The sequence below is a fragment of the Rhinocladiella mackenziei genome (genome assembly GCF_000835555.1).
Source record: "Rhinocladiella mackenziei CBS 650.93 unplaced genomic scaffold supercont1.5, whole genome shotgun sequence".
In the NCBI taxonomy this organism is placed as follows: domain Eukaryota; kingdom Fungi; phylum Ascomycota; class Eurotiomycetes; order Chaetothyriales; family Herpotrichiellaceae; genus Rhinocladiella; species Rhinocladiella mackenziei.
Window position 1 is genome coordinate 3528920 of NW_013550600.1, and position 10717 is coordinate 3539636.

The 10717-nt window shown below is 49.6% G+C and overlaps 3 protein-coding genes across 3 annotated transcripts; all 3 read right to left on the reverse strand.

Annotated features, from left to right (window-relative positions):
- Positions 1-986: 986 nt before the first annotated feature.
- Z518_07771 (uncharacterized protein) lies at positions 987-4073 on the reverse strand (the record flags this gene model as incomplete). The annotated part of the gene is made up of 1 exon (XM_013415899.1): positions 987-4073. The coding sequence occupies one exon, from the start codon at positions 4071-4073 to the stop codon at positions 987-989; it is 3087 nt and encodes a 1028-aa protein (XP_013271353.1).
- Positions 4074-4629: 556 nt separating this feature from the next.
- Positions 4630-5613, reverse strand: Z518_07772 (uncharacterized protein; the record flags this gene model as incomplete). Its single annotated transcript, XM_013415900.1, has 1 exon — positions 4630-5613. The coding sequence occupies one exon, from the start codon at positions 5611-5613 to the stop codon at positions 4630-4632; it is 984 nt and encodes a 327-aa protein (XP_013271354.1).
- A 3503-nt stretch (positions 5614-9116) lies between these two features.
- On the reverse strand, positions 9117-10641 carry Z518_07773 (uncharacterized protein; the record flags this gene model as incomplete). The annotated part of the gene is made up of 3 exons (XM_013415901.1): positions 9117-9383; positions 9434-10417; positions 10474-10641. 3 exons carry the CDS (start codon positions 10639-10641, stop codon positions 9117-9119), a joined length of 1419 nt encoding a protein of 472 aa, XP_013271355.1.
- Between the last annotated feature and the right edge of the window lie 76 nt (positions 10642-10717).

Genomic DNA, 10717 nt, shown 5'->3' on the forward strand with positions numbered 1-10717 from the left:
AGGTGTGTTGGTTCTGACCGAGCAAGGTATAGTGTCCCGCTTGGATGCTCAATGAATAGTAAGATGTCGTGGCCTGGACGCTGGGATAAATTGCAATCCGGCGCTTTATTCGATGAAGTCAAAATGGCGATACAAAATACGAGTATCTCAACCCCCAGGCAAGCGCTACGACCATGGATTTCCCAACACTTATCCAAAACTCCTCTGAAAAGGTGCCAAGTCTGGTATTTTCCTGCGTGAGGACCGACCTTTGTGGCATTTGACCTCGGCGGCTACGCTGATGTGAGACATGTGATAGGATTGAGATAGGGATAACCCTACGCATGGCCATATTGATAGCTCGTGAGCGAGAGGAGGAGTGGGAAGCGAAGGCTCAAGTCGACACACTAGTAATGTGAATCGAATGACAACCATTTGAATATTTTTGCCTTATGTAGAGGCAGGGTTGCTCTCCAGGTTAAAGTTCATCCTGCGAGTGTAAGTTATTCCATCGCGTCTACCATGATTCCTGTTGGAAGTTGTAAGAAAGAACGATACAGGGTTCAAAACTGAGATCTAAAAGTGGTTTGATCCATGTTCATTTGAGCCATCGTGAGCCCTCGATATATGTACATCTCTGGAGCCACATGAAAGTCGAAGGCGAACCATCTATGACATTCGATTTGACAATGGTGATGTTGTCGAAGCCGCCTTCGACAAGTTGTGCCAATTCTGTCACTTGCGAATGCCATGATCAATCCAGGACAATGCACATCTAGTCAGATCCAGTAAAGGAAGCAAACGACCAGTTCCTGCTCCTCTAGCGTGACAGGCCCTTTCATCCCGCATAGACCTTGTTCAACAAGTCCGGCTCATTGCCTGAAGTTTTTCATGCCAACGCCATTGGGAATTCAATCCCACCAACCGGAGGTCTAAACGACCCTCCGACCAATGTCTCATGTCCTTTGATGATCCAGTTGAAGCGGAAGTATTAGTGTGGTTTCTGTCTAGGTAGGAATTCGTGGATGGTAGGTTGAGAAATGTAATAAGACCAACCACAAGGCAATGATGTTGGCAATGTAGTGTAATCTGTAAGCATAAGTCATGCCATACAAGGCGGCATAGACAGCGAGAACGAAAAACAATAGATTCGTCGCCCATCTGAAGGATCTGACCGTGGGCACCATCATCCCACTCGAAAGGGTTTCGACCAACAGGATAAAAGGCATTATGGACAACACGTTATGATGCGAGGAGAACGGTGTCAACCAGTGAACCGCCATGTTATGGATCCAGACAACCAGAACCGGCAGGTTGATCGGCAAGACCCAAAGCATTAAAATGAGTATGGAGTATGTGTAGTTGAAGAAATTATGTGCCGGCCCAGATCTAGACTCTTTGGCATGCCGTAACGCCCGCGAACAGGTAGAAAATTGTACAATACAAGCGACCACATACGCGAATGGATAGGGGATAACGGTGGCGACGAGAAACAGAAGGACGGCTGTGTTGATTGCTCGGCGCCGCGGCGTACTTGCAACAAAAGCAGAGGCAGTTGCCTTCTCACTGTCATCGCTCTTAACGTAGCGTTGCGACACTAGGCGAGAGAGTGTGACGATAACGTGTAGCAATGCCAAAACGGCGTAGTTCAAAACGGCACAGGCACCAATACTAAGCAGCCCGGCCAGAGGAACGAGGAACCAGAAAAATGTGTCCTGAGATCCTAAGAGAAGGTCGTTTTGCGAGAAGTTGATGGTCGTTCCATTATTCGGTAGATGACTGTTTGATCCAAGATTTGCTGAACTCGCTGTTGTGAATGCAGTAGCAAAGAAAGTCATTGACAGTAACAGAACCGGTAGGGGCAATCGTAAGCTTTGGTCCAAGCTCTCGGAGAATGATATGAAGACGCCTAAATTGTCATATACCCGGAATTGTTTTCGTAGAACCATAGCCACAACCAACAATGGAAACACGGCAAAGACAGTCCGATATCTGACCACGAGCTTACCCAGACTTCCAACAGGATCTGCTCGCAGACGGAGTTCCAAGGAGGAATTGCAAGTGGGATCAGACCAAATTTGAAAAGCGACACCAGCTTTCTGCTCGCGACCATCGAGGGGGGGTGGCATGAACGGGGCCACTCCGTGGAGATTGACATCTCCTTGCTTGATGTTGACAAAGTACTTGGACTCGTAAGGACTGTCGATGTGCTGTCGGATCAAAGGCGTAAATAGTTCATTGTCTGAACCGCAACCATGTTGTCGAACTTGAAGAGAGAAGGCCAACAAGCTCGATCTCAAGGACTGCACCCGAATCTCCGTCACCACTGGGCGACTGGGAGGAAGTTCTACGTTGAGTCCTCGGAGCAAAAGCATGAGCAGACTCACGTCAGAAGCAACAGTGGAGTCTGGGGTGGAGGCGATTTCTGCGTAGGCCCACCCGTTCCTGATCTCTGTGGATTTGTCGATGATTGCCACAAACTGATAGTCTTGGAGATCTCTCAGATCATACTCCAGATAGGTAAAAGGCGGTTGTTGTTCGAACGCAAATTGGGACATTCTGGTCGAGGCTGGCAGCTGGATGCCATCTCCGACGGGTCTTTTGCAAGCCAGCCGTGTCGCGCTCGGATCACCAGTCGAGAGATCGAACTGGACCGATAAGGGCGTAGAAGTCAACCCTCCTGCAAGCGGGAATGCGCTGCAGAATAAGACCTCCAATTTCTCAAAGCTACCGTGGATAGCCATCTGTTGGTCTGTCAGAAGCGAAAACCGCTTCGAGGCGAAATTGTCGACAGCTGGGATGGGGAGCAGGACCGCAGACATCTGATCCTGAGCTCCGAGTTTGCGCAAAGTAATGCTGTTATCTTTCGCCACGGACGATCTCGAGCCGTTACCCAGGGTCAGAAGCACTTCATGTGCGGAGTCCTGCAGATTCTTGGGTGCGCCGTCTTCGAGACCAGTCAGAAACCATTTCCTGAAGATTTTCATTCTTTCCGATCGAGGTTTCGTCTGCGCGGCGCGACGAACATCCACAACGTCATATAACGACCTTATAATGACTTTTCGCATCTGGTCTGCCCAGGTGATGGCGAGGTGGTCCATGGAAGTCCAGACGTTCGGGATAGTCGAACTGAAGACAGTGAAGCCATGACTTTCGGGGACGAGCGACGCGATATTGGCGTAGTCAGAAGGCACTGTAGTGTCACGTCCTCCTCCGGCGATGGAAATCAAAGTGGTGTGCCATAAGGGATTGTTGCTGGCCCATCGTTGCAAATAGGATTCTCTCCAGTACTCATTTACCAGTCGGTACAATGACACCACGTCCGCATCAAACGTGACCGGGGGCCGAGCATGAGGCGTGGACATGGTGATAATAGTGTTGACTGAGTTTGCCTGGTATTTGGGTGTCACCAGCACAGTGCGTGCGACGATTCCACCCATGGAATGTCCAATGAGAATGACAGAACTGGGGTCTGGTAACCGGGGATCGCGACGGAGTCGGTGCGAGTCGTGGTATAAGGAGAGGATATACGCGACAGCCTCGTTGACGTATTCGGCTTGATCCAGCAGGGTTTGGCCATGGAAGGCAGACAGGTCCTCGTTGAAATCGATGGTGAAAAAGTCGAGGGACCTGATACCCTCTTTGACGGCATTCGCATCATGTCGTAGGACGTCGTGGTAATAACGGGAGGCCTCGGAAGAGAGGGATCGGACTTGTTTGTAACTCCCAGCATTTCCTGGAATGAAAAGAACCGGTGCTCCTCTTAGACCAATGTTATCTCTCGTGTATTCATCTACCCCTTCTTCCCGATAAAGATAGAGCGAGTACTTCGTGGCGAAGCGCGAATGTTCGGTGTCGAAACCGGAGAGCTTGATGTAGGTCGGTGTCATCATGGACATGACACATCCTTCGGGATCGACCTGGAGCTTGAGGGACGAGCGAACGATGAGAGAGAGCGACAACAGCGCGAGGGCAGTCGTAATGAGCGTAAGTGGTCGCCATGTCCAGGGACTTTGAGCTCGGACCTTGCGAAGACCGCGAACATCGGCGCCGGTTTGGCTGTCACCCGTCTCCTCCTTGGGCTTCAGCAGCATTGTTGCTGCATGCACAATTGGCCCAAGCCAACGTTTGAGAAGAACCGTGAATGTTCGCTTTTCAAACTCGACTCGCGAAAGCGGGAGATCCGGGGGGGCTCGTGCTATCGGAGCGGAAAAACGTGTTTATCCGAGAATCATGGCATATTTTTTCTGCTGGCTCGGACGGTGAATTTCGACGACACATCATCTCCAACGTTGATACTTGGTATCCAGTCCAAGGAAGAGAGGAGGAAAACCTTCCGTCGTCAACGACCCATGAGTACGCCAATTTCCCATCTATCGAAGACTTTTCGAAACGCGTTCCAAAGTTTGTCGCTTTGATCGGGGTCTACCTAAGACAGAAAGGAGACATGTGAAGAAATTCTATCAGCTTCTGACATGCCCAAAGCAAGAGCAAATGCCAAATGCACGGGCCCCTGAGCTTCGCCAAGAAATTCTGAGAAGAGAATCGTGGTGGATTGGAAACATCGGATCGTGATAAAGGGAAATACTTCTAGCCTCGCGATCTAACATACCAAACAACGCTTGACAATCACAAATCAAGCACCTTCCTCTACGCCACCAGAACTCCCCGGTACCTCATTTTGCCATCCAATCTTTGGAATGCCTGGCTGATACCATCCGCATTCAGCGGGAATGTTTGAGAGATGGGCTTGATGCCATGAGTGGCGGCAAAATCCAGCATTTCTCGGTGTATCTGTCTGGCAGCCACAAGACTGCCCTGGACCTTCAATCCGCCTATGATCAGGCTCATATACGGCATCCTCAAATCATCATTACTGACAGTCAGTGGATAAATGGTTCCGGAAGGGGCCATGATGGGCAGATAAAGGTTCCAGTCAGGTTGTTGCGAAGTGGTGACGAGGAGATGGTCGAGAGGTCGTTCCGGCTTCAAACCTGTCAATCCCTTGGTAGCATAGAACTCCATTGCGCCCAGGGTCATGGCTTCCTGTTTCTTGGATTCGGTCCCAGAGAAGACAACCTCGCAACCCATCTTTGCGGCGAATTGGATGGCCAGATGTCCCAACCCTCCAACTCCAATGACACCTACGCGATCGATGCTCTTGACGCCATGGAACTGCAAGGCGTTGAAGACGGTAGCGCCTGCACACATCAACGGGGCGGCATCTGCCGAATCAATCGCATCGGGAATCTTGAATAAGAAATCTTCCCTCCACACGCCATGTGTGGCCATCGAGCCCCGGTCAAGGTTTGCAGTCCCGTACAATTTTCCTTTGGCACAAAAGGTCTCAGCACCGCGCAGGCATTGTTTGCAATGTCCACAGGCATCATGCATGTACCCCCATCCAGCTCGGTCACCCTTCTTGAACAGCGTGACCTCCTTGCCCAGTTGTTCGACAACACCGACACCTTCATGGCCAAGACCCACGTCGAGAGATCTGAAGTGAATATCTGTGCCGCAAAGGCCGCGGTGAGTGACCTTCACAAGGACTTCATGAGGCCCAATTTCTCGGTGTGAGGCTGCTTCGACGATCTTTCTCTCCTTACTGCCCTTAAAGACTGTGAAATCGACCATGTTAAAGATGTCTTTGCCAGTTGGGACGGAATTTTCGAGCAAAGAAATTGTACTAGTTGTTCTTCTATCGTTCTTGGTTTGTTGATGCCGAATCTGTTAGATGTGTACACAAGACCAGGAAACTCTTTCCTTTATACATTTACTTAAGCACGGCCAGACCGTGGATCGCCCGCCTTGGGTGATAATTATTCATCATTCCAAGGAATTCGGAGAAGACATGCCCGAACACCAATCAACAGGATGAAGCCTCACAAAAAGACGTCTGCCCAGAACCTCGATACCCTGATTCTGATCAAGCATGATTACAATATTTACACCAGAATGCTACCCTATTCTTTTAATGGCAAGGAACCGAGGAGAAGCGTGGTTTGACATGTTGGCAGCACTGATGTTTCGGCCTGTACGATAGCTGGTTGATTGGGGGGTCGAATGAGACCTCCCGTCTCGCAGAGGTTTGTTGCGTTCAAATGGTCCAACACGCTCGGAGATTCATATCCGAACACACCATTCAACCTTATGAGAACTTCTTTCTTCGAACCCTTCGACTCCGTTGGGGTGATGTCTCTCCCACAAGGCTTTTCATCACTATGATTCTCTTTGCCATGATAAGCGGGGGGAACATAACATCTACCTCTGACACCGCTTTTTTTTTTTTTTAATCATCGATCCATTCCTAGCTTTGGAAATTGAGAGCTCGCCAGTCTTGATGTTAGTGCGATGTTATCAACGACCCTGTCGCGGTTCTGGTTTATAGTAATGTTGGCCAAGGCTGCATGTCGGTGACTCATGTACTCCATCACCGCATCGAGGGACAGCCGTATTGTTTCTCAATCAATCATCTTCATGCCCTTTTCTGGCAGATATCGGAACCCAACCATTGAGCCTCTCTGAAGAGAATTTCTCGATGGCGCCATGAAGGTGGTGTCCACCCCTCTCAAACATAGAGACCCTTCACCAAGGTGGAAACCGAAGGCTGAAGATTTGGATGATCTGGAAGACGACGGAAAGAAGAATGAAATAACAAATCGGAAATGATATCTTTCTAAAGAATAGCTAAGCTGGCACAATCTGTTGCTGGCGTTACCAAACAGATAAGAAAAGAACGAGGTCCCAATATTACCTTGACGCCTTCGTCGCTTACAGCTAGGTGAAGAATCCTTTTTGTATACGAAGTAACGACCCTCCGTCTGAATAAGGCAACGGCCTCACTATTTAAGTTGCCCAGCACAATTTCCGCACCGAGATGTTCGGTGATATTTTGGTGAAGGGGGCTCTCCGATATCTCTTCTCCTGATACCATTTCTTGGTAACAGGAAACTTTTTCCTGACGCGTAAGCATGACCACACGTGCTGAGGCCTCACATTGCGGTGTGTCTGCTCTTCCTAGCATGTGGATGACCTCGAGTTCAGTATACTCTTGAAAGCCATTGTCTGTCTAGGCAGTAGATCTTTGCAGAATCACCAAGGGCCATGATATGTTCACTCCCGCAGCCAGAGTGATGCATATGATATCAATTTGTCCCTTTCAAAAGCTTGGTCAACAGTACGGTGAACTGTGGGACTAACCAAGGACAACCCTGCAGCAGCAGTGACTGTACAAATGGAATTAGCAAAGGCTAGGCATTTCGTTAACTTCCAACGCATACCCTGAAGATCGGTTCTGCTAAACAAGGGTTTTCCTCAAGTCCTTTCCGCAGACGTTATAATGGATGCGAGTTTTCCAACATGTGTGCCGACATCTTTGCCGTGGTGACTGACGCTCGCCAAGTGGAGCAAAATATAATAACCGGCTTTCCATGGCCATGTCTCGATATCACGTTAGGTATCCTTTGCATCATGAGTACGTGAGGAAAAGCAGGGGAAGAGGACATACTGCTGTGTCAAGGTCGACTCAAACGCAAAATCGTTGACCTTGGCATCAAAACCACAGACGTGTTTCTCGAATGTCACAGGTCGAAAACTTTCTCCAAAGATTTCTTTGTGCGCTGACAAAGGTTGTGTGAACGGGAGTGTTTCCGAAGCCAGGTTGTAATGTCTTCAGGTCTTCATTCGCGACACGACAGCTTCTAGGTAGCACCACACGATTCCTTGAGGATGTGGGCCTCATCCCACTAGGAGCAACTTCACAAGGTGGACGTATCCGGGGTGATCCTTCTGCTTACAAGTGCCACGGTCCCATTTCTCCGGAGTCGTGATGACGATGCGGGCGCCTTGTACGTTGCGTAGATGGCTGTGATCAGCGTCTCCGGTGAGTTCGGCGCACTGCAGATTCAGCCACGAGTCTGCAAATGACAAGTTTCACCATGACTGTTTGGCCGCTGCCAGTAGGGGCAGAGACAGCAAGGTTGTCATCAACCTGGAAAGCAGTCGGGAAACACTTAGACTGAATTACATTGAATATCCCAAACGTAAACACCGAACGCAGTTGATCGGGCACTGCAGTGGTCGCAACAAGTTGGATGCCTTGAACGATAGGTAGGATAGGACCAGGAGAAATCCTTCTGCTGCAGAATTTGGCTTCGGGTCGCAGCGTATGGTCCTGTATGAGTTCGCCGTAAGTGGTTCGTGATTCTGGAGAATAGATACGGTGGGACTCGTCATCGATGGGCTAGATGGAGAGCTGGAGGAATGCAGCACCGAAGTATTGTGCGGATCATCTGGATCAACATTGAGATGATAACGGTCCTTCGAGCGCAATGTCTTACCATTCATGGATTTCTGTATCGACTGCGCATCGAAGGAGTATGCGGTTATGACGGAAGAGAAATCCTCGATTGTGTCTGTGAAAACCGATTGCCACGGTCTTGTAGACCCTCGGCAAGGAGTTCTTTGTCTGTCGACATTTTAAATGTCCGAGCCTGAAATTTGAGACTCTCGATCCTCACCAAACTCGTCGTCAATACCAAGGAGCGACCGCGGGTTGAAGAGGGGACTCAGTTAACGGAACGGCGGAAAACATCCAAAGGAGAATGCCGCCGTGCAACTTCGTCAGGGGATCTCGGGTTGGGTTTAGACATCCGTGGCAGGAAATTTGTGCTTAAATCACGGCTGGAACCACAAATGGAGTTTCGCTGAGGCTGGCAAAAAGCGGTTGGCGTTCTCCATGGCACAAATCGGGAGCGAGGCGACCGGACGAATAGGGCAATGGGCAAAACAAGAAACATCATGACGGTGGGACAAAAGACATCAAGTAAAAGATATTCTCAATCAAACTTGCACCGACACGTGACTGGGACCTCTTGCTCTTCGACAGCTTGTCTTACAAGACTCTTTTAGCATTCAATTCTTTTGAAGTTTCCCAAATTTCGGCACGAGGGCAAACCTCCACCAGTTACCCACATCTGTACCCTAGCCTTGTGCAGCTGACGTTGAAATCGTCGATCTCCGCGTGGGAGACGGTGATATTAATAGAATTCCTCCACAGAGGTAGTTCGTTTCGGCACTGTCTATCTTAAAAGTCCGTGCATATTTAATCGTGAACCATCGTCTAGACGCGTTGGCTTTCAATCGTGATGCTCCATGAAATAGCCAATGGAGTCGTTCTTCCGCTTCTTGTGACTCGGAGATCCCGGCCTTGATGTGGCCAGCGCGGTCTCCTCATGGCTGAGTGGTGTCTTTGGTATTTGAATGGACATATCATTCACATCTGTAGTGTATGGCAGTGGTTTTTCATCACCGGATATTTTAATTGATGGAGGACGTTGAGTCCGGGCCTCCTCAGTGTTGTATAGCCACGTGGCTAAAAGCACTACTGACGCCCCGAGCAGGAACTAAAAGCGGTCAGTATCTGGTATCGCGAGCGGAAAGGGAGGTTAAGTACATGTCTTGTTGCAGTGAAATCAAAGAAGATGAAGCTCGCCAAGCTGCTGAGAACCATACTGATGCTGACTGCAAAATTTTTGGAGATGTTATCTGCATAGAAGATGCAGAATGCGGCCACAATGGCGCCGAACGTTTGGATGACGATTGACAAGACGACGATCCAATTATACCCAGCAAAAAACCCATACTTGGCGACCGTCTCGCCGTCAAGGAAGATGATGCCGATGAAGAATGCTGGAAACAGAGAATAGACTGATAGCTGTACGTTTCGGATCCAGAGAGACGTGCTCTTCGGTGATTCCTTAATGACTTTCTCGAAATAGACCCCAGCGAGCCCAGAGCAGACACACACTCCGAACACCGCGAGGAGTCCGGCAGAAGCATCCATGCCCGGTGTATCCAAGGCCAGCTCGTCTTCAGCGATACCTTCATATGTGGCCGATCTCTTTCGGAGATGAGAGCCAGGCTCTGCCATTCGAAAATGTTCTCGCAAGGGGTTGGAGGATCTCGGTACGTAGACTCTAGCATGATGACTCGATGCCAGAGTTGCGGACGAGTCCTGAGGCAGAGAAACTATTGCAACCCCCACCATTAGCAGGATAAGAGAAATCCATTGTCTTCCCGAGATCGGCCTTCGCAGGAGCATGACACTGAAGAGGGCTGTCACGAAGATCTTGAACTGGTATGTGACGTGAAAGGTCGCCGCGTCCAGGTTGGAAATACCGACGTATTGAAGACTATTCGCCAATGTATATAGACTGGCTGGCACGGCCATTTTCCAACTGTCACCAGAAAATATGGCGTTTCCCAACGCGCTAAGAAGAGAGGTCGCCGGCATGGATCGCGGGACAGTGAGAGAAATTTCGTAAAGGGATATCGTGAGGCACACTGCAAGTTTCAATGCTTCGACTAAGAAGACGGCGGTCGAAGGGAGGTAACGATGGCCATCGGGCGGTGGCATAACACGGGAATAATGTAGGAGCTGCGGTAAGCGGTCAGCATCCCGAGTTCGAACAGGGCATATATCAAGCTGCACACCAAGATGAACGCGGAAAATTGAATCGTCAACTGCCTCCTCATTAGCTCTTGCTTGTGTACCGTTGATTTTGGTTTTTCCAGGCCGAGGACTCGTACAGTGACCAAAGTAATACTCCGTAACGATGCTCCCATAAACTTGGGTTGGTTGCCCAACCGTTCTACCCCCATAACGCTGATATCAAATGAATAGGTGCTAACCCCCCAAGGACGTCGTTGTTGTTATCGTTGTCGCCGCGCCGCCGCC